This window comes from Talpa europaea (genome assembly GCF_964194135.1).
Source record: "Talpa europaea genome assembly, chromosome: 5".
Lineage (NCBI taxonomy): Eukaryota > Metazoa > Chordata > Mammalia > Eulipotyphla > Talpidae > Talpa > Talpa europaea.
Window position 1 is genome coordinate 47,086,817 of NC_140071.1, and position 24,495 is coordinate 47,111,311.

The 24,495-nt window shown below is 37.0% G+C and overlaps 2 protein-coding genes across 2 annotated transcripts in view; one reads left to right on the forward strand and one right to left on the reverse strand.

Moving 5' to 3' along the window:
• The window catches only part of TBCA (tubulin folding cofactor A), a gene marked incomplete at its 3' end in the record, with an annotated part of 68,412 nt that overhangs the window by 13,635 nt on the left and 30,282 nt on the right, over nt 1-24,495 (forward strand). The gene's annotated exons all lie outside the window — the stretch shown is intronic.
• On the reverse strand, nt 4,321-5,287 carry LOC311171429 (poly(rC)-binding protein 2-like; the record flags this gene model as incomplete). Its single annotated transcript, XM_084234265.1, is given in 2 exon segments — nt 4,321-4,822; nt 4,824-5,287. Coding segments are annotated over 2 exon segments (966 nt in total).

Here is a 24,495-nt window from a genome sequence, read left to right on the forward strand (position 1 = left end):
TGATACTGTGATTTATAATAAGAAATATATGCAACGTGAAATAAAAAAGAAATCTATACATTCTGCCTTCTTCCCCATTCCTGACCTAAAACCCTTGAAATTTCCTAAGTGATAAAGGGCATCTTTTGTTATGTTAATTAGGTGACTTTTATGCAACCCCTAGATAGTCTAAGAATGGGAGTTAGTGTCCAGGGAAACCAACTAGGGCTGAAAGATTGGATTTTAGTCTTAAACTTGGACCTCCAAGAGAGGAAAGGGACTGGAGGTTGACCAGTGGCCAGTGATTGAGTCAATTTTTCCTATGTGGCGAGGCCTCCCTGAAAACCAAAAAGGTTGGCATTTGGAGGATTGGTTTGGTAGACTAGAATGCATCCAAGTGCCCCTGTGCTGAGCTCCAAAATCCACCAGGACGGTAGCTCCTATTTGAGGGCTGATACACTGTATATTAATACATTTCTTCATCTGCCTGGTGATTCAGATCCTTAATGTTCTTTGTCAATGAACCAATAATCTAGTAAGTAAGCTCGTCCTGAGTTATGAGTCACATTGGGTTATTTTAACCCAAGTGAGGGAATCCTAGAAACCTCTGATTTATAGCCAGTCTATTGAAAGCCCAGGTAACAACCTGGGTTTTTGATTGGCGCCTGAAATAGGGACATTTGTGGAACTAAACCCTTAACCTTTAGAATCCGATGTTATCTACAGATAGTGTCAGAATTGAGTAGAGTGGTAGAACACTCAACTGATCTCAAAGAATTGCTTGGTTTGGAAAAGAAGTCCTATAGATCAGGTCTTTGTCAGAATCAGAGTCATAGGCACTCAGTAAATTTTAAGACTCTAAATGTGTGTGAAGACCAAAGCACTAGAAAAATAATTCTCAAACTTTATTATATAGAAGAATCAACCTAGGTACTGTTTAAAAATACATTTTCCCAGCATTTTCTACCCTCTACGATTCTAATTCTTCAAGGATTCAGGAATTTATATGCTTTACAAACCTTTGCATAATTCTTTTGTATGTTTTCTTCTAACTGTACTTTGGGAAGCGTTGTACAACTCTTCGAGACTGTTTTATCCATGTTTGTACCTTTAGCACACTGTCTAGTAGGTACTCAACAGTTGAACACTGTATGGGAGTTAGCTGAGGATAGAGTTGAAATCCAGGTGATCTCCAGCAGGATTTTTTTTTTTTTTGAATGGAGAATATAAATATAAGTCTTGATTATATGAAAAAAGGAGACAGATTTGAATTGTTTTTATTTAATGAAAGATGATGGTTTACTTTAATACCTTATTTATAATTTTTTGTGAGTAAAATATTTCATATATATTTTCCCATAGCTGAGATCTCTATAAATGCGCAACCTATTTTTTAAGATACCTTTATGGAAAAATATCCCCAGATATACACTTGGTACATCAGATTACACTAAAGTATTCCATTGATTTTTTTTTAAATTATACACTTTATTTATAGAAAATGTTCTTAAATTATTTTTTAATTTTTAAATTTTATATATTATATCATTTTTCATTTTTGTACAACATATGCATTTTCATCTTGGTTATAGTCCCCATACAATTCCCACCATCTTTGTTTTGATCCTATTCCCTTCTCTCCCTCCTGTAGTGTGTCCCTGGTTTATAGTTGCTTGTTGATTTTGATTTTCACTTTATTAAAATTAGTCTTTTTCCTGGTCCCTTATTTAGGTTTTCTAAATTCCTGCTATGAGTATTTTTTTTACCACAACCAGGATGAATATTGCTACAAACATTTAAAATGTTGAGGGTCTGATCCTCTGTGTCAGAGGTAGGGAAGAATGCCACCTTCCTTCAGCCCTTTCCCTCACTCAACTCTTTTTGTCCAGTGCAATGGTATTCATTGACTAGGGGGATAGAAGGACAGAGAAGGGATAAGGGAGAGATAACTTTTCTTGCCTTGAAATCCCAAGTTCTCAAGGAATCTATAGTTGCTTCTCTTGTAGCCCCTCTTACCTCCTAGGAAGTAGAGAAGTAACTGCTTCTATGGCAAGGATGCCAATAAGTTAGGAGGCATTCTTGGTATCTAAACTGAAATTCTGATTTTTTTCCTTATTATTATCATAGTTATACATGGTTATAACTATGTTTATGTAGTTATACTTAGTATTCTGTAGAAAGTGATTTATGCAGGGCCTCCCTGGTGGCACAAGGGGTTATGTCTCAGCACTGTGAAGCTACCACCAGCCACTGCAGCACGAGTTTGATCATGGACCAGGGAACTACCCACATAGTGCTGCAGACCTCTCCTGCCTCACTTGCTGCTCCCCTCAACTGTGTATTTCAGTCAGTCCGCCTGTTCTGTTCCCCACTCTGTCTCTGGTGAATCCTCTCATCCCCCCCACCCCTGCCACCTCTGGCCTATACTCCAGTTCTTGTGTGCATAAATAAATAAAATCTTTTTAAAAAAGTGATTCATGCACCTTTACGTAGTTAAGTAGGGTAAAATAGACATTTTGTGGGACAGCTTATGAAGCTTAAACCAACTGTAACATTTTTTCCTGGAGGAAACATACCTGCATGTGGATCTCTACAACCTGGTCATAATAAACATTTATGCAGTGTAACTGAAAACCAGATTGGAGAATGCTTGAATTATATTATGTGATGATTTAGTTTCATGTTTACTTTAGATTTTTTTCTATCTCTTATTTTCAAGTAATGTTGTCAGCCATTAATGTGTCCCTTACTGTTCTTGCTTCTCATAACTTTTACTTAGATCTGTCACTGTTTCTTTTGCTACTTCTAGTCTATTTTTGGGGAACTCAGATCATTTTTACTTATATCTGTATAGGCATGTAAAAATTGAAGTTGTTAGAAGTCCACTCTCTGATTTTTTGTTTTACTTAGATTAGACTCTCTTTGGCTACCATGGCACTGTATATATATTTTTTTAATATTTTATTTTATATAATTCTTACATCATTTTTCATCTTTGTACAATGTATGCATTTTCTTTTTGGTTATATTCCCCATACAATTGCATCCCCCCCATTTTGATGCTAGTTCTTCCTCTCCTGCCCTCCCTAAACCCCCCCCCCCAGTGTGTCTTTGGTTTATAGTTGCTTGTTGATTTTGATTATTACTTTGCATTGATTTTTCTTTGGTTTATAGTTGCTTGTTGATTTTGATTATTTGCATTTCTTTTTCCTGGTCTCTTATTTAGGTTTTCTAAATTCCTGCTATGAGTGAGACCATCCGGTATTTTTCTTTTTCTTTCTGACTTATTTTGCTGAGCATGATCCCTTCTAGCTCCATCCATGTTCCTGCAAACTGCATATGTTTATCTTTTTTTGATTGCTGAGTAATATTCCATTGTATATATGTACTACATCTTCTTTATCCAGTCATCTGTTTTTGGGCATTTGGGTTGTTTGCATATTTTAGCTATTGTAAATAGTGCTGCTATAAACATAGGTGTGCAGGTGCCCTTTGGAATTACTGTTTCTGTGTCCTTTGGGTAAATGCCTAGGAGTGGAATTGCTGGATCATATGGAAGCTCTATGTTTAGTAGGTCAAGAAATCTCCACACAGCTCTCCATAGTGGTTGGACCAGTTTGCACACCCACCAGCAGTGCAGGAGAGTTCCTTTTTCTCCACAACCTCGCCAGCATTTGTTGTTGCTAGTTTTTTTTTAATATGTGCCATTCTCACTGGGATAAGATGGTATCATTGTACTTTTGATTTGCATTTCCCTGATTACAAGTGATGTTGAACATTTTTTCATATGCCTGTTGGCCATTTGCATTTCCTCTTCAGAGAAGTTTCTTTTTAGCTCTTCTGCCCATTTTTTGACTAGATTATTTTCTTTGTTGTTGTTGAGTCTCATCAGCTCTTTGTAGATTTTTTTTTTTCCACTGTGGCATCCAGTTTCTATTCACAAAGAAAAAGCTCCAGTCCATCTTTTAATTTTTTTTGAAAAATTCCTGACATTACAGAACTAAACTGAAATGTATTAATATTCCACTCTTACATTTCCATGACAAACAAACAAAAAAAAAAATTCATGAGCCAAAAAACAACAAAACCCAAAAAAACAAAAAAACAGAGAAAAGCTTATAAAACTAAATATGGATCTCAGCATCTCAGCAGTAACAGCTGAACAGAGAAAGGAATTAAAACGCTTTAATTAAAAAATCATGAGTGGATGATAAAGTGTGTAGAAACTGAAAATTTATAAACTATTTAAAACCTGGAATCGCTGACTGTTCAGAAACTACACAAATGGATCATGAGTGGTGGTGAACAGCAGAAAGGGATTATGGATGAATCTGTATTGTTCTAGCTGCTCCCCATGCCACCCGTCTCCGAGGAAAGCCTGACATTGATTAGATATTGAGCCAGGCTAATGCTGGCAGCAGATCCAGTGATGGTAACCTGCCTATCAGTAGATCCTTCCACTGGGTTCGCAATTTTGATCTGCGCCCCAGACATCTGACGGATCTCATTGATTTTGGCGCCTTGACGCCCGATTATGCAGCCAATCAAATCGTTTGGAATGGTGAGTTCATGAGAAGTAGTCTGAGCAGATGCATCCAGACCTGCACTGAATCCAGTGTTGCCATGCGTCATGGGGAAATGAGACTGTTGCATTGCCAACTGGTGCAGCTTGGTCAAATCTGGCTGTGGAATGGCATACTGTCCTTGAATGGTATAGGCTTGACCACCTGCAAAGATGACCGGGGAACTGGACGGCTTGGGCCGGTACGGGATGGTCACGCCCTTCGCAGGGGACTGGGAGAGAGTCTCCAGCATGACCACGCAGATCTGTTTCACACACTCTGATGGATTGCGGAATGCCAGCAATAGTGATGGCCCGCTCAGTTGAATTGGGGAGCATATCCCCTGCCACCTGGACCTGAGCCCCTGTACTCTCTCTTATTTCCTTGATCTTGCAACCACCTTTTCCAATGAGAGAGCCACACTGACTAGCAGGGACCACCAGCCTCAGGGTGTCTGGGGGTCTACTGGCAGCTGTGCTATTGGTCATGGAGCTGCTAATATTCTCTTCCAGTTTGTCAATGATCATAGCAAAGGCTTTGAAGATGGCATTAGTGGGTCCAGCCAAAGTGATAATTCTCTCAGGACAATTTCCTTCTGAGATGTTGATACATGCACCACTCTCTTCTCGCATCTTCTTAACTGATTCTCCTTTCTTTCCGATGATACTGCCAACTTCCTTTCCATGCATAAGTAGCCGGATGGTGAGAGTGACATTTAATCCACCTTCAATCACACCGGTGTCCATGTTGAGCAGTGTTCTGGGGAGCTGGACTTTGAGTGGTCAAGTCTTTGGTCACTGGTGGGGGTGAAAGCCAAAAACTGCAGGCGCAAGGCGACTGAGGGGAAAAGGAGCGGGCGGGAAGGGGAAGGGCGGGAGGCCGGGGGCGGAACAATAGGGGCGGGCGGGAAGGCGGAGGCCCCCCCCACACCCCACGGTGGAGGGAGGAAGGGTTTTTGTAGATTTTTATGATCAGTCCTTTATCATTAGTGTTGTATGCAAAAATGTTCGCCCAGTCGGTGGGGTTTCTCTTTGTTTTTGTTATTGTCTCTTTTGCTGTGCAGAAGCTCTTTAATTTGATGTAGTCCCAGCTGTTGATCTTTGCCCTCACTATCACTGCTTTGGGTGATGTGTTTGTAAAGATGTCTTTGATGTACCATGGCACTGTATATTAATCCCCACTAGGATATAAGCTCCATGGAGGCAGGGGCACATCCCCCAGATTTGTGGCACAAAATACACTCTTGGTAAATATTATAAAATGAATGAATTTGTTCTGTGACATTTTAAGTTCCTTGAGAACTTAAAGAGAGTGTCTTATGCTCCATTTTCCTTTAGTATATTTGAAAACAACACTCTTTTAGAAAATTTTTAATATAGATGAGATATAAAAAGATAATCAGTGAAACATGAGTAAGCTGCACCTCTTTGTTAAGCCACCTAGTTTTCTCCTTTTTGAGCCAATACCATTGTTTATTTGTGTGTGTGTGTATCTATCCTTCCAGAGACTTTGCATGTACATGTATTACATTTATGTCTTTAAAAACAAACAAGGGTGATAGAGCAATCTAAATTCCTTTTATATGGCTGCAAAGTAGTCTTCTGCATGGACATACCACATTTTTTTAAAACTAATGTTCTGCTGATGTATCTCTGTATTGTTTCCAGTATTTTGTTGTTTTGGAAAATACTGCAATGAATTTCCTTTGTTGTTTTACAAATGTGCTGGAATAGCTGTACAATAAATTTTTTTTAAAAAGATTTATTTTTTCATTTATGTATACAAGCACTGTGTACAGTCAGAAGTGCGGGAGGGTGAGAGAATTCACCAGAGCCAGAGCAGGGAGCAGAGCAGGCAGACTTAAGTACACTGCTGAGGGGAGCAGCGGGTCTGCATGCCTTGTGGGACCCTCCTCCGGTGGCCGGGTAGCAGCCAGCTTCGCAACCCAGCGCTCAACCCCTGCACCACCGGGGAGGCCCTACAATAAATTTTTAAGAGTGGAATTTCTGGTGTAGGGGAGGTATAGAAACTATGTTTCTAGTAAGGAAATCATTTAATTTTTTTTCTACCTTCCTAAATTCTTTAACTGGGGCCCTGTAAATTAGACCAACAAAAGACAGATTAACAAGAGAAAAACCAAGGGAAGCAGCATGTACAAATATGTAGAAATTACTCATTTGAGTGACTCAAAGGGTGGTTAAAATTTGATATTATATAATCCCAAAGAATAATAAATTTGTAGGGAAGTGACATGACCAAAAAAAGGACTCAATTTCTGGCTAATTGAGGGAAAGTAAATGTTTATGGGAGAACTAATAGAAGATAAGAGCTAGTTGGTAAATTTTTTTATATAAACTCCTAGGGTGTCAGAGAGGGGAGGAGAAGCATAAATTTATATCCTGCTTTTAGGTAAATAGAGGAAAGCAAATAATTTCTTGTGTTGCCTTAGCTCACAATTACCCTTATACCAAAGTGACATATTCTGCTACCCTTCACTCACTCAGGTTTTAAATTTGTGTTTTAAATATGTGTTTTAAATTTGGGATAAATTGGCAAGTTGCCTTTCAAGGAGAATTTTATCTGTTTATAATTCCAGTAATGATTTAATATAGAATTTTGTTCACATGCAGTTTAACATCCGTTTGGTCTGTTAAGAATTAAGCTATGTAGGTTGAAATACCCAAGTACTTGTAACTTTTTTAGGAAAGTACTTCCTACATCCTTAAAGTGTTTTCCACATCCATGAACAAATGAGGCATATAGGTATGCTAAATAATTTAAATTAATTTCACTTCTGAATATAGTCCTAAAAGGAGAAAATGTTTTCTGTTTGAAGCACTAAACAGAGCCATATTACTCCATTGAGATTGTCTCTCTCTTACCCCACTCCCACCTTCCTGCCCTCCCTCCCATGTGTGCAAGAGAGGTAGATTATTTGCTCAGGATTACCCAGCTAATTAATGGTAGACCCAGTCTTGAGAAACTTTGTAATAGTACATTACATATATCATTTAAAACTGTGAATTCTTCAGAATGAGATTTCTGTTCTAAACTATTAAAGCTAGGGCCTCCCCGGTGGTGCAGTGGTTGAGCGCTGGGTTACGAAGCTGCCCACAGCCTCTGCAGCACTGGTTCGATCCCCAGCTGCTCCCCGGCCACTGGAGGAGGGTCCCACATGGCGCATAGACCTCTCCTGCCTGCTGCCCACTACTCCCCTCAGCAGTGTACTTCAGTCCTTCTGCCTGCTCTGCTCCCCGCTCTGGCTCTGGTGAATTCTCTCACCCTCCCTCGCCTCTGACTGTACCCAGTGCTTGTATAAATAAATAAATAAATCTTTTTTTTTTTTTAATCTAATAAAAAATAAACTATTAAAGTTAAATTTTATTCAGTTTGGTCCTCAAAATTAGGTTCAATGAATTTTGACTAAGTCATTTTTCAGTTTTACTATTTGAATTTAAGTTTTTAAATAATAAATTTGTAATATCCAAAGAATAACCACTGGTATGTTAGAATCAAGTTAGTTTGATAAACATGTCAACTTTACCTTTGTGAACATTAATGTTGTATTCTGCTCTTCATTATCTTACTTAGGAGAGCACATGAATTGCTTTGGTTCTCTCCTCTCTGGAGAAATTTTAGAGACTACTTTCATAGTGTTGAAAATGATAAGATAAAACAGATCGATTGCATAGATGTGCTGCAAAATTTAAAATACTGTTGTACAAACTCCTAAAAGAAAACATTTTTCTAATGCAAATCTTAAAACTCTAAATTCTAAACAAAATGTAAATCTAAACTTTATGTTCAAACACTATTGCCAAAGAATCTATCTGACCAAATAGAATAAGAAGCAGCAAAAAAAAAAAAAAAAACTTTAAAAGACCAATAGCACCTTGCTAGTACATTGCTAATAAGGACTAATAGGTACTTAAACTGATGAAAGTGATTCAGACAACAACATATTAACCCCCTACTGTGCCCTGTTTTAAGCTGTTAATAGACATTAGCCTTTTAAAGAAAGACTAACACTTTTATATTTCTTTTCTAAGCCTTTGATAGATAGTGAACTATTATTATTGCCTTTTGCTGCATTTGATTTTTAGAGCTCAGTGCATTTTCTAGAATATTTCTGAGAAATATTAATTCCTCTGAAAGTTTAGATGCCATGTATTCTTTTTAATATTTTAATATAATAAGATAATTTTGATTACTCTAAATTTTTTTGTAGCAATTATATAAGATGAATCAGTGCTGATACAGTTTTCACTGACAAAGAGAATGTTAGTTTAGTGAAAATTAGGTTTGTTTTTCTTTTTTTACATTTTAAGACCAGAATTTTTTCAAATTTTTTCCAGTAGTGATATATCTATGAAATTGTAAGTATTATAAATAATTGGTCATTTTCCAGAAATGAATTTAATTTTTAAAAGTTTAAACTGTCACTATACATATGTATTTATGATCAGGGAGGATTTTTTTTTTTTAATGTTCTAAGGAAACTTCAGTGCTCACCACCAGTCAAAATGGTAACCTAGGTTTTGTTTAGGTACACTGCTTTTATATCACTTCTTTAAAAAACAGATTAGTAAATAGTTTTTATAAGTGAACATGATAACCACTACAGTACAGAAATGCCATAATATATAGTTTTTGGAAGTTTAATGTTTCAAAATAAGTCCTCACTTAACACTGTCCATCTGTTCTTGGAAACTGCTGCTTTAAGCAGAATGACATATTATGAAACCAAGTCTTTGAACAGTTATTTCATTCAACATCAACCTGATTTTTTCTCATCAACTTAATAACAAAATGATGTTGAATGAAATGTTATTTGAGAGCCTTCTGTATAAAGCTAATAAAGATTTGAATTGGTTTTAAGGGCAATTTTATTTTCAAAACACTGATTCCATGACACAAGTAAGTGTTGAGCAGTATATTGACTAGCCAGTTAAATAGTTGACCAAACTAAATAATGCATGTGCTTTGGATAAATTATGACTATACAAAAAATTTGGGGCTTTGGAAATTCTTTAAAATAAAAACATAAGCATAGTACCTAATTTGTGGTCCAAATAATATGTTTTTAGTGACTACAAAAATGAATGGTATATACACAAAGTATATTTCTATTATTTCTCATGCCTATTCAGAACCAAGGGGAAAAAATGAAGCAGAGTGTTCATGAGAGATTGTCTTACACAGTTTGTGGATTTGTTATTATGACTATCAAGTAAATATCTTATAAGTAGGTTTAGACATAGCAGTTAAATTTATTACTGGTAGTAGTACTGGGTATGGCTTTTTTGCTAGGACTAATTTTGCTTTTAAAATCACATACATATTATACTAATCAGTCTTTTATCCTGGAATAGATGCTTCCTATTAAGCATCTATTAAAATAAGCTTAATTTTATCGTAACATTTTACTATTAAGTTATTTAAATGTCCTACTTGGCTGGAATTTTGTTTTCCTGAATTAGAAGTAATTGAAACAGGTGTTGAGTGGCAAGTTTGAGATGTTTCTGATGACTGCAATTCCTTATTGGGAACTAAATGGACAAAAATGGTTCACTCTTCATGTCCATGTTTTACTATCTCTGGAAAAGAAGTGACCAGTACATTTGAAGACATCAACAACCAATTCTTTCCCCAACAGTAAGTAAACAGAAACTCATCTTCTTGCAATTTTAAGTATTTACCACAGTCCTTGAAAATCCTCTTTTTTCTCCCCATGGCAGAAATATTTTCCAGTAGCAGAGTTGAATAACTCTGGTGAGAGAACATATGAGATGCTAAATGATACCTCTCTGTCAGCTAGTAACATTACTGCTAATGTTGACTGTAATGCATTTTCCCCAGGCCTGAGGATTCCTTCATTGGATTTATTTCAGTAGCCATTTATTGAACATTTACTATGTGTCATATACTGTTCACTAGAATTTTATTACAGTTTTTGCCACTCTACACACTATCACCAATTCCTTCATAAGTTATCTTTAACATACAATACATATGTCCTAGCTTCATATTCCTTATTATCACAATTCATTGTGAAAATTTAGTGTCTCTTTTTGATGAATAAATTTATGAAATTAGTGATAACTTTGTTTAAAATCAGTGTCACTGCATTAGATAACTAAGTTTGTGATATAAATTAATTTTAGTAGCAAAGATACTGTTGTGAATTTCAAATAAATATAACATTACTCTGAATTATAAATATTACACAAAGTACCACTTTGAACCAATGAGTGATTAAAAAAGTACTGAAAAGGTAAAGGCAGTCATATATCATTATTGTAATTAACTTGCTGAATAACTAATGTTTTCCATTTCTTTATTTTTTTTTTTTTGAGATTTTATTTATACAAGAACTGGGGTACAGGCCAGAGGCGCGGGAGAATGAGAGAATTCACCAGAGACACAGTGGGAGCAGAACAGGCAGATGGACCAAAGACACTGCTGAGGGGAACAACGGGCATGGCAGGTCTGCCATGCCATGTGGGTTTCTCCCTGACCGGCCGGGAATCAAACCTGCGCTACAGCTTCACAGCACTGCACTCAACCTGATGCGCCAGCAGGGAGGCCCAATGTTTTCCATTTCTAAAACTCATTGTCATCACTTCTTACCTTACCTTTAGCTTCCTTTTGCTTATTTTGGCAACATAAAAAGATGTGGAAACAGGGCCTCCCTGGTGGCACAAGGGGTTAAACACAAAACTATGAAGCTATCCACAGCCACTGCAGGATGAGTTCGATACCCGGCTGGCCAGGGAGCTACCCACATGGCACAGCAGACCTCTCCTGTCTCGTCTGCTGCTCCCCTCAGCAGTGTGTTGTGGTAGATCTGCCTGTTCTGCTCCCCACTCTGTCTCTGGTGAATCCTCTCACTCCCCTGCACCTCTGGCTTGTACCCCAGTTCTTGTATGCATAAATGAATAAATCTTTTCTTTAAAAAAAAAAAGATATGGGAACAGTAATGTTGACATTTTCTGAGCTTTCCCATCTACCATACATTACTGAGCACTTCATGTGTGTTATTTAGCACTCACAATTCTTTTATGTGTAGTAGTTGCAATGATCCCCATTTTACAGATGAAGAAATCAAGTTTAAGTAATTTGCCTAAAAATAAAGTTAGGCCTTCGTAGAACCAGGAAGAGAGTACCTATGAGTGACACCAGTACACCAAACTATATCTTTTTAGTTTGATAAATTTATAAAAGAGATGAGACTGACCATGAGGACATTGTATGTAGAAAGACAACAAATTCTATTCTATCGGAACGTGTGATGTTAGAGACAAAAATCTTAGAATTAGTAAGAAAGTGTTTTGTGAGCCGAAAATTATGACAGACTTGCCTTAAGGGCATGGTTTTTCATCATTGGCATATCTGACATTTGGAGCTGGATAACTCTTTGTTGGGGGTTGTGGGAAGGTTATCCTTTACACCATAGAGTGTTTAGCAACATCTCTGGCCTCTACCCAGTAGGTGCCATTAACAAATATATGTGACAACTGAAATTGTCTCCAGACGTTGTCAGGTGCTCCCCCATGGTATAAAAATAAAATTGCCACTGTTGAGAATTACTCTAAGGGTTAGCAAAGGCTATCACCACTGACATTGGAATGGAATCTTGAGTCCTAATAAAAGTCATATTCTAATAGATAGAACTGTGTGTGTGTGTGTGTATAAATATATATATATAAATAAAAGCTTGGAGGTATTGCTCAGTATATCTGGGAGTCAATAAAATGTAATGGCTGGAGCATTTAGGATGTGTGGGACTGAGGAGCTAGTAGGAGGTAATGTTAATAAATTAGGCCGCATTGGGGGCTTTAAATAATTTTCGCTAACACAGAAATTAAGTGACTTTTATAAGGAAACAAAGATATTAAGTGGCGAATAGGTGCCACAGTCTAGGTTTAGGTTTCTTAGTTCATGTCTCTAACCATTATTTGCTATCCTTAAGGCAGTAGCTTTTCACACTGGCATTTATTTTTCCTAGCAAGTCTTTTGAATCTAAAGTTGTGCTAAAGTATCTTCATTCTGTAGTTGATGTTGAAATCTTTAAGAATCTGATAATTATTCCAGATTTCAACCCAATTAAGAATTTTTCTGGCCATTGTCGATAGACAGTGACTTGGAATTGGGGGGGGGAAATAGTAGACATTTTGCTGGGGGATGTATTCTCTGATCTTTCCATGTCCCCAAATTTACAAGCTACAGTAATTTTCCTACATCCTTTAGTTAACTAATATTGCTTACTATCCTGTTACTTACTGTCACTAGGCATTGACTTTTGGCTCTTTTTCCTGAAACAAAATGGGTTTTTGTGTTTTAGTTCGCTTACCAGAGTTATATCACACATGGGACAAATGAAAGAATAGAAAAGCTACATTGGGATGGGATGCTGAACAGTTGTCAGACTCAATACCATGCCATCCTCAGAGCTCATAATCTTTAAGAATTTTATTTTAGGGCCTCCTCGGTAGTGCAGCGGTTGAGTGCTGTGTTGCGAAGCTGCCCGCAGCCTCTGCAGCACTGGTTCGATCCCCGGCCACCGGGCAAGGGTCCCACATGGCGTGCAGACCTCTCCTGCCGCCCGCTGATCCCCTCAGCGGTGTATTTTGTCACTCTGCTCTCCCCTCTGGCTCTGGTGAATTCTCTCACCCTCCCGCACTTGTGACTATACCCAGTGCTTGTATAAATAAATAAATAAATCTTTAAAAAAAAAAAGGAATTTTATTTTAGCAAAATTAAAATTTCATTACATGAACACTTTGGGGCTAGAGTTAAGTCCTCAAATGTTAAGTCCCCAAATGTCCTCTGTATTTTCTTGAAGACCATTATATGGGTTTGGGTTTATTACTGAGGGCCTTTTACAAAAACAGCCTAATTATTTCCTTTTTTTAGAATGTAAATGCACTTATCTAAGTTTTAATTAGAAAGCTTAGCAGCAGCATTTGTAAATAAACTATTAAAAATGTTTCCATACTTCTGCCTTTTGGTTAGTATAGGCAGGGTGAAGAGGGGAGGGATGCAAGAGAGAGACATGTACAAGGAAGGGACATAACATTAAAAAGGGAGTAGAAAGAAGTAAATGTTACTTGCTTTGGGCTGTGGCTTCTGTGACACTTCACTTATTCTACCCATTAAAAGACTAAGCTCCTTGCAGAACTTACTTTATTAGGGACTAGTAAAATATACTTTATTTTCTTTGTAGTCTTCATATTGTGCCTTGAACTGAATGTTATTTAAGAAATGTTTCATATCTGATTGGCTGATGAATCACTTCTTACAATTCTTCAAAAATTCTAATCTTTAGGGCCTCCCTTGGTGGTGCAGCGGTTGAGCGTTGGGCTGCAAGGCTACCCGCAGCCTCTGCAGCACTGGTTCCACCCCCGGCCACCAGTGAGGGTCCCATATGGTGTGCAGACCTCTCCTGTTGCGCCCGCTGCTCCCCTCAGCAGTGTATTTTGTCAGTCTGCCTGTTCTGTTACCCGCTCTGGTGCTGTTGATTTCTCTCACCCTCCCGTGCTTCTGACTGTACCCAGTGCTTGTATAAATAAATAAATACATTTTTTAAAAATTTCTAATCCTTAAATTGTTAGAAAAAGTGCTCTGATTGGGATAAATAGAGGGGCCTCTCAATGTGGAGAGTATTTCCTAATCTGTATCAGCAGCAGCCTGCAGTGTAGATGAAATTTAGAAAGATCCAAGATCCAGGCACAAGGCAATTTTCCTACTTTTTGGACTTGGTAAATAGACAACTTTTGAATATAAAATATCCTCCAGGCCATTACTAAATATGCAGTTTCAACCTAAATGACCACTTACAGGGCAGTGGATTAAGAAGATATAGTATATATACACAATAAAATACTGCTCAGCTATAAAATAAGATGAACTCTTGTCCTTTGTGACATCATGGATGGAACTGGAGGGGACTATGAGAAGTGAAATAAGTCAGAAGGAGGAAGGCAAATACTGGATGATTTCACAAATTTGGAATACAGAGAGGAAAAAACCCAACTGACAAAACTAAACTAAAACAAACCCTAGAAAAATGACTGCAGAATAAAGACATCTAGAAGGAGAGGGGGAGTTGGGGTGCAAGAACAAAGGGGGAGGAGACCCAGTGGCCTAGGGTAAAGCACTATGGGTACTGGATGGTGGAGGTGGTATGTCATAGTCAGTGTTGTAAACCAGTATTACCTCAATAAAGAAAAAAAAATAAGCAGTTTACTTAGAACATTCTCTAGTATAATGATCTGAATAATACTAGTTATTCCTTAATTTTTAGGTTTCTTCTTAATCATCACTTCTTTCCTAAAGACATGCCTGGCCAATGACAGAATCAGGTGCTTTTCCTGTATGCCCCGTGCACCATCAGATCTACAAATTTACCTTCATTTGCACTATTTCTTTCCTTATTACTCCCTCTTAGAATCAAAGGTCTGATATCAACATTCCACCTGTGGTCTGAATCCTATCCCCTTGCCCTGTGTTTGTCTCTTCTCTATTCAGTGTCATTAACCTTTCTACTAGTTTCTTGCCAGCAGGATTTAAACATTGCTGAAACCACTAGCTTATTAAAGAATCAACAGTGCAAACCTTTTTCTCATTTCCCTTTCTAAGAGCTAAATTTGTCAGAGTTGTCTGTATTCACACACTCCATCCTCATTCCCACCTCCCCACCACTTCTTAATTCACTCAATATGGCTTCTCTTCTTACCAGCAGTAGTGAAACTAAAATTACTCATAATATCTAACAGTGTTCATCTTGATTTATTAGTGGCTGTTGACATAATTGTCTTCCCCCCTTCTTCTTTGCCCTAATTCTTTTTACATCAAACCTTAACCTGACATTACTTTCTTGGGGAAGTCTTCCATATGATCCTTTCCCAGCTCCCATTAAATTTGGCTGTTTTAAAAGACAGATATTCTCCTACCAAAGATTAGTGTATTACTGAATCATGGTTATGGAATACATTCTAGATTTCAAATGGATACCTGGGTTTCTGTTTTTAAATTTCTATATTATCTTGCAAGGGCCTAGGGAGCCTTTTAATTGCTACTATGTTCTAAAAGAAGGAAAATAAGAGATGGGGACTTAACTATTAGTCAGAAACTTACTTTTTTTTTTTTTATAGAGGCATGCTTTTATTTATTTATTTGTTTGTTTGTTTTTTTTGTTTGTTTATACAAGCACTGGGTACAGTCAGAAGCGCGGGAGGGTGACAGAATTCACCAGAGCCAGAGCGGGGAGCAGAACAGGCAGAAGGACCGAAGTACACTGCTGAGGGGAGCAGCGGGCGGCAGGAGAGGTCTGCGCGCCATGTGGGACCCTCCTCCGGTGGCCGGGGAGCAGCCGGGGATCGAACCGGCGCCACAAAGGCCGCGGGCAGCTTCGCAACCCAGCGCTCAACCGCTGCGCCACTGGGGAGGCCCCCTCAGAAACTTACTTCTAAGGGAAGAATTAAAGAATCATTTCTGCTTCTTTGTTTTATTAACAATGCAGATAATCTCAAACTTAAATATAACTATTTCTGTGGACCTCTTGACTTTTAAATACTGAAACACTGGTCTCAGTAGTTACATTTCTCTGGGGCAAATAGGCAGGAAGGAGAAGTGATCCAACCAAAGATGACTGACCTATAGAGCACTGTATTACAGACATCTTTGATCTAAGTAAGAAATATGTTTTATTTTACATCATGACACAGTATAATAGTACATCTGCATGTATAAAGCTGAACAAAAATTTAATGAAATATTCCTGTTTTTATGACTTATAACACACTCTGCTTTTTCCAATTCCATTTTATGTCTCCCATTAAAATGATGCTGATCACTGAATTGATTTCAGGAGTCATGGCTTGCACCCCTGACCAATAGATTACAACCAGCCATTTGGAAACACTCCTGTAGAAGTAGTTGGTGACTAGAATCTATTTTCAAACCGGCCAGTTTAGCAGTGGTATGGGAAGGACAAGGCTGTTGCTGAGTTCCTGTTTTGTATGCAGCATTGGACCAGGCTCTATACTTACTTTATATTCACTGCTATTTTGTAGAATAATTAGTCTTCCCATGTTACATGGAGAAATAGACTTAGAGAGGCTCTTAGGGAGATGTAAATAGCAAATGTCTGAACTAAGATTTGAACCTTCCAAAGCCCATGCATTTGTACTGTATTACTTTGTCTCCCAAATAAGTAACATTGCAAATATATGCTAAACTTAGATGGGAATTAGTGACATTTAAGTGTCTTCAAAATTTTATAGTGAAAAATAACAATAAAAAGCTCCATTAAATGTGAATTGAGACAGGCATAAACATTGACAAACAGTTAAATAGTGATAGATTATATTGGCTTTCCAGAGAGCTTAAGTTCTTCATGCCTCTGCTCATCCAAGAGGTAGAGGTAATATCCTTAAGGCTGAGATATATGGGGTTTCCTTGTTGGTAAGGTAAATGAAATTTTCAGAGGCTTTACTACTGCACCAGAGCAGATAATAAGGCAATTAGAACTGCTAACTTGATGAAACACCAGACTGGGATGAATTATATCATGAATTGCAAAGAAACAAGAAATTTTACAGCAACTTTGGAGACCTAAGATGAAAGCTATGTCAGTAAAGTGAAATGAAATTGATAGTTAAATTTGAAGTGCTGGATTTATTGACCTGAAAAACCCAATTAAGCATTACAGTTCCAGTCTTAAAATATTTCTTATCAGCTTTGTAAATAAATAGAAAAAAAGTGTGCTTATGGTTTAATTTCTGCTATTTAATAGTGTGAATTTAAGATGTTTTCTTCCTTTCTAATTTTTGAGCTGTCCATACTCTAGGAATTATCTAGTCCAACACCATCATTTTATAGTTGATGAACCTGAGATCTAAAGACCTTAAACAGCTTACCCAAGATCACAGTGCAAAGTAGTCAAGAATTGGAACTAAAATCCAAATTACCTCATATTCCTTGGCTTAATTTTTATTTGATCTGAGTAGAAGCATTGATAAATGACTTCTTTTTATAAGCTAATTTATAGAATATTATATTTTCTTTAAAATTCCTATCACATAACTAATCCCATTGCTAACACTTAAATAATGTACTATTTGCCAGAGATAGTTGAGAAGCAATCACTGGAGAAAAGGTAGTGTTTCATGTTTCAGTAAGGAGAGGTCTGCCTGCCATTTTTTTTTTCCCCCTAGAAGATGCTTTGGGCAATGTTTTCAGTCTAAGAATCAGAACTACAAATACCATCATCCACACCTAGAAGATAGACTTCTAATGAACATCTTTGCAACATGAGCATTTTCATATTTATATAAAAAATTGGAGGAACAGCTGTAATTATTGGTTTAAATACCAGAGAAATGATTCAATTACAAGCTTTTCCTTTCCTTTAGAAAACTTTTTAGGATGTTACTCATGTTTCTAAAAGTTCCCTTTAGGTTCCAAAAACCATCTTTAGGTTATAGAAACTAAAAATAGTTTCTATAGTATAGTATCTTTAGTGTCTGTAACAATTCAAATTGCTATAGATACTAAAGGTTAGATCTCTAATATCCATCATCTGTATGATTGTTAATGTAATTACACAAAATGACAATTAAAATAGTATTTGTGTAAGCAATTCAACTATAAAGCATTATATAGACATGTATTGTTATTCAAGATACAACTATTTGGGGAGAAACACTTTAAGAGAGTTAAAATTCTGCTGGATGACTTTATAAGGAAGTCTTCCGAGACAGGAGGACATTTCAGATCTTGATGAGGAGTGGAGATGAGGGCCTGGAACTAGGGAATGAGGGTCATTGCCTCTTGGCAAAAGAAATAAGATAAATATCTCTGGAGCTCATTTAAAGTGATAGAAAATAGAACATTTTAGAATGTAGCATGGACATTATGACAGCAGTGTAGAAAGCACAGAGAGTGTAGTGAGAAATATATCCAGAGGGCCTTTAATGTGCTTTTGAAAATTTTGAAATTCTGTAGTTTTGTTTTTTTTTTTCTTTAATTATTTGGGTAAAGCAAGGAAATTCTAGTGACCATTTGAGGTATACATTGTGGAGGTAACGAGAACAATTCTTTCTTAGTGTTTCATATATATATTTTAGTTAGATTTAACTTAGAATCAACTTGATCTTTGATGAACTATGCCTAGTTAAATGCTATATAGCACAACAGTCAGTGTTTGTTTAAAGTGAATGAATGTTTGCTTAGGGAATTTTTTTTCAGGTTGAGGTAATCCTGTTTTGTTTTAAATGTAGACCTATTAGGGCATTTAAAACAGGTCTTCTGTTTGTCAACAGCTAATAACACCACATAGAATGTATGTGAAGTATATGTAAAATAATAGTGAACAGTAAGCATACACGCGAAGGACAAATTAAAGCAAATAAACTTGAATGCTTTGTATGTTTACTTCCTAATTGAGTAGGATTATAAAATGAATAATACAAGAAGCTGATACCTAATTTTCACTAAAAATATTAATACTATTTTAGGAAAATTAAAATAAATTCAAGTTACTTGTAAATATGGCCTAAAACTTAGGAGTTGAATCATATATAAAGGTTATGATGATGGGCCTCCCCGGTGGCACAGCGGTTGAGCGCTGGGCTGCGAAGCTACCCGCAGCCTCTGCAGCGCCGGTTCGATCCCCGGCCACTGGAGGAGGGTCCCACATGGCATGCAGACCTCTCCTGCCACCCGCTGCTCCCCTCAGCAGTGTACTTCGGTCCTTCTGCCTGCTCTGCTCCCCGCTCTGGCTCTGGCTCTGGTGAATTCTCTCACCCTCCCACGCTTCTGACTGTACCCAGTGCTTGTATAAATAAATAAATAAATAAATAAACAAACAAATAAATAAATCCTTAAAAAAAAAGAAAAATCTTTAAAAAAAAAATAAAGGTTATGATGGCATTATGTTGAATTAGGGGTGGTGATCTGCATGGTATTGTAGATGTTATATTAAATACAACTTTATTTACACTGTATTAATTGTCTGGAAGAAGACATGCAGGAAAATCCACAAAGGATACAAAATTTGGACGATAATTAGAACAGAATTGAAAATAGCTAGAGTGATGGGGCATGCTTTGGTAGATAAATACAATAACGTTTCCTTCAAAAACTTAATTCTCTTGAGGAAAAAATGAAATAGATGTCTTTAAAATATTTTGTTTCTGATTTGGTATTTACCAATCCAAGTAAAAATTTATTGCCCCAGCTAAGATTCTTTTTATGTTGCAATTCTTTGTATTTATTCAGGAGATGAGTAAACCAAAATCTCTTAATAATTTGTAAAACCTAGGTATATGATTTCATAGGACATAGACATCCAGTTGTAGTAGGGAAGAGTTTTAAGATTGAGAGAAATTCTGTAACAGGAAATTTGTAGTTCACTTTTATTAGGGGAATGATAGCTCTAGAAAATGTTCCTAGCAGTGCCCAAGCCACTAATTAGATATTTTCATTTTTTTTAAAGTTCTTTAAGAAAAATTTTAAGTTTCATTCATTTGTCAATAATGCCTACCCTGAATAATAAATTAATGACACCCTACCTAGATATTACCTCTCAGATATTCCAGAAGTTTTTGCTCCTAACAAAAGAAAAACAAATCTAAAATTAACTGATTTTCACTTTATCATTAAAATAAAATATATTTTGTGAAAAGTTTTTTCTGTCTACGTAAGACTTAGAAACCATTAAGATAAGATTGATAGACTTGATTATATAAACATTATAAAACAAAATTTCTCTAGGGAAACACAGCAAAAAAGGAGAAAGGAAGAAAAATCAAGGTACAAAGAAAAAATGACATTGAGAAAAGTGTTTACCAACTACATGACAGATAAAGGATACAAATCTAGAATATACAAAGAGCTCTTATAAAGTAATGAGATAAGCAATCTAACATGAAAATAGGTAAGAATGTAAATAGGAAATTTACACAGAACACAAGAAGTAGGATTCAATGACATATGAAATATTAATAACAACAACACTAACTTTGTTCTAGGTAGAACTGTAAGAACTTTACAAATATTGACCCATTTAATTCTCCCAAATGCTGTTACCTTGTTTTACTGGTTAGGAAACTGACACACCAAGAATTTAACTTTGAATCAGCAGAACCAGCATTTAGATTCAGACAGTCTGGCTCCATACTCTTAATGACTATATCTCAGTAATAATTACAGAAATGTAAACATGCATTAGCCATGATATTATTTTGGTCATCTATAAATATTGGCATAGATGTAAACTAGATCACTAGGAAGGAATAGTAATTATCTTGTTCATTGCCCACCACTTGCCACATTATAAGCTTATGGTAAATATTGGATGGATAGATAAATGGCTGGATGGATAGATGGTTGGATAGATTAGAGGGATACATAGGGAGAATATGGTATAGTGCAAAGAGTCTAAGACTTCAGACAGGAAGGTTTCAGCATGAAATGACCCTAATTGCCTTGTTTTATATGGTTCTTCTTCCCTTTCTCTAGTCATAGTTTTTTTTTTTTTAAAGATTAATTTTTTTTATTCATTTATTTATACAAGCACTGGGTACAGTCAGAAGCACAGGAGGGTGAGAGAATTCACCAGAGCCAGAGCAGGGAGCAGAACAGGCAGGAGGACCGAAGTACACTGCTGAGGGGAGCAGTGGGCGGCAGGAGAGGTCTGCGCGCCATGTGGAACCCTCCTCCGGTGGCCAGGGAGCAGCTGGGGCTCGAACCGGCACTGCAGAGGCTGCGGGCAGCTTCGCAACCCAGCGCTCAACCGCTGCGCCACCGGGGAGGCCCCTCTCTAGTCATAGTTTTTATCATTTCACCTTTTATCACCATGCCTACATGTAGTGCTAGTTTTTCCCTTTCTAATCTGTTACCCTAAAACACAAGAAACAAAATTTGTAGAATTATGTTTACAGAGTAACAACTCTGAATGATTTGAAGATCTGCAAATCATGCATATAAACTTTTTTGACCTTTATTTTGGCTTTTTTGAGGCTCCCCTTTTTAATTATTTTCTTAACTAGTAATTCTGTTTCAGTTGAATAAATGTGCATGCTACCTACATTTCAGATAATAGATATGCCTGCAGTTTTGAAATATATTTAATAAAGATATGCCTAATCTCTTGATTTCGTTCATGTTTACCTCAGTATTTGCATTAGAAGCATGGTTCTGGTGGAAAAATAACTTTTATTGAAAATTCATCCTTCTACTAAGGAAGGTTGTTAGGATATGAACTCTTTTTTTTTTTTTAAGATTAGTTTATTTATACAAGAACTGGGGTACAGTTCAGATGCGGGGGAGGGTGAGAGGATTCACCAGCGACAGAGCGGGGAACAGAACAGACAGACTGAGGAAATACACTGCTGAGGGGAGCGGCGGATGTGACAGGAGAGGCCTGCTGCGCCATGTAGGACCCTCGTGGCTTGGCGGGGATCGAACTGGTGCTGCTGAGGCTGTGGACAGCTTCACGGAGCTGCACTCAACTGCCTGCACCACCAAGGGAGGCCCAGGATATGAACTCTTAAAAGTAAATTGTAAGGGCCTCCCTGGTGGCACAAGGGATTAAGACACAACCTATGAAGCAGTCCACAGTCACTGCAGCATGAGTTCAATCCCTGGCCAGGGAGCTATCCACATGGCACAGCAGACCTCTCCTGACTTGCCTGCTGCTCAGCAGTGTATTTCAGTCAATGTGCATGTTCTGTTCCCCATTCTGTCTCTGGTGAATCCTCTTACAACCCACACCTCTGGCCTATACCCCAGTTATTGTATGAATAAATAAATCAATCTTTTTTAAAAAATTGTAAGCCTCCAAGTTTGTTGCTCAGTAATTTTTCTTTCACCCTTTTCTCCAAAATCTTGAAACTAGAAACTTTGTGTAATTAAATATAGTTGACTCCACTTTAGCTTTACTCACATTATCAGCATGAATAGGTACTCTTTCTACTTGCTTTTATTTTTATTATTATTATTTTTTTTAGATTTATCTGTTGTATGCATACAAGAGCTGGGGTACAGGCCAGAGGTGTGGGGGGTGAGAGGATTCACCAAAGACAGAGTGGAAAACAGAACAGGCAGATTGACCAAAGTACACTGCCTAGGGGAGCAGCGGGCGAGACAGGAGAAGTCTGCTGCGCCGTGTGGGTTGCTCCCTGGCTGCCCCTTTCTACTTGTTTTTAAATGTGGCTTCATTTTTGTGTATTTTGTTCTTATGTTTTACCTATTTTGTGTCTTCTGACTTACATTTTATGTTTCACAGGACCAAAGATCCTGTCTTTTGTTTCTTTTGCTATTTCATTATAATGAATTTACATACTAGCATTTAAGTATTTTAGTTTGACTGAGTTAGACTTGTAGTTTGTATTATGAGCCATATCGGCTATTTTCTTTTTGAATAGTTTAAGTATCTTTTTCATGTTCTTGTTTTCTATTTCCCAATCTGAGAAAAGAGAACCAGAGATTTTGGGTTTATAAATTTTCCCTATAAATGTCAAAGGAATGATTTTATTTCCTAAAATGGGTTTAGAATGATAGCACATTTACCTGAGAAAATAATATAGTTGCTTTTCTCTGTATACATTTTTTTTTAAAGATTTTATTTATTTATTTATGCAAGCACTGGGTACAGTCAGAAGCACGGGAGGGTGAGAGAATTCACCAGAGCCAGAGTGGGGAGCAGAACAGGCAGAAGGACCGAAGTACACTGCTGAGGGGAGCAGCAGGTGGCAGGAAAGGTCTGCACGCCATGTGGGACCCTCTTCCAGTGGCCGGGGAGCAGCCAGGGATCGAACCAGCGCTGCAGAGACTGCGGGCAGCTTCGCAACCCAGCGCTCAACCGCTGCACCACCAGGGAGGCCCTTCTCTGTATACCTTTTATAGTATTGATGTGGTGCTCATTTCCCACAACTCTTTACAAAAAAGATGATACAGTTCTATTAAAACATGGTACATTTTTAGATAAGTATATGTGCATATGATTGCAATACCAACTGCAGCTCCACTGTATTCTTTCAATACCTTGAAATTATGTAATCTGGATTTTATTTCTACTTCTGACACTGATTGTCTAGAAGTTTAATGGAATTTCTCCAGCATTGTTCTTTTTTTTTTTGTGCCACTTAAAAATGTAACATTTATTGCTTAGATGGTTTGATACAAAACAACTTTCTTCTTAATTTTGAATTTGGAAGTACTATACAACTGAAAACAAAGAGGGCTGAGTTTTATATGTAACATGTAACCACAGTTTTAAAGTTTCCTTTAGAAAGATGTGAATTTATACATTAATTATTGTTTCCTCTTTAATGCATGAACTGAAATCTCTAGGATCAACTTCCTACTAGAGAGAAAAGAGATGAACAGAGGGTAAAAAGACAATGGATCTTTCTGAAATTGGAGACCATCACATAGCTCCCCCAGAGAAACATTATTCATTTTGCTGTAAAAGTTTACTTTAAGTTTCTTAAAAATCTTGAGACTTATTAATTCCATAGTGGTATGCCATTAGAAATATATAACTGACACTTCAAATGATAGTAGATTGTTTGAATTTGAAACCATAAAGTATTCAACATCTGGACTAGATGATTTTTTTTTATTTATATATTTAATATACTTTATTTTATATAATTCTTACATCATTTTTCATTTTTGCACAATGTATGCATTTTCATTTTGGTTATACTCCCCATACAATTGCACCCCCCCCTTATTTTGACCCTAATCCCTCTCCCCCTAACCCCCCCCCCCCGTAGTGTGTCTCTGGTATATAGTTGTTTGTTGATGTTGATTTTGATTTTTTCTTTATTATAATTAGTCATTTTCCTGGTCCCTTATTTAGGTTTTCTAAATTTCTGCTATGAGTGAGACCATCCGATATTTTTCTTTTTCTTTCTGGCTTGCTTCGCTGAGCATGATC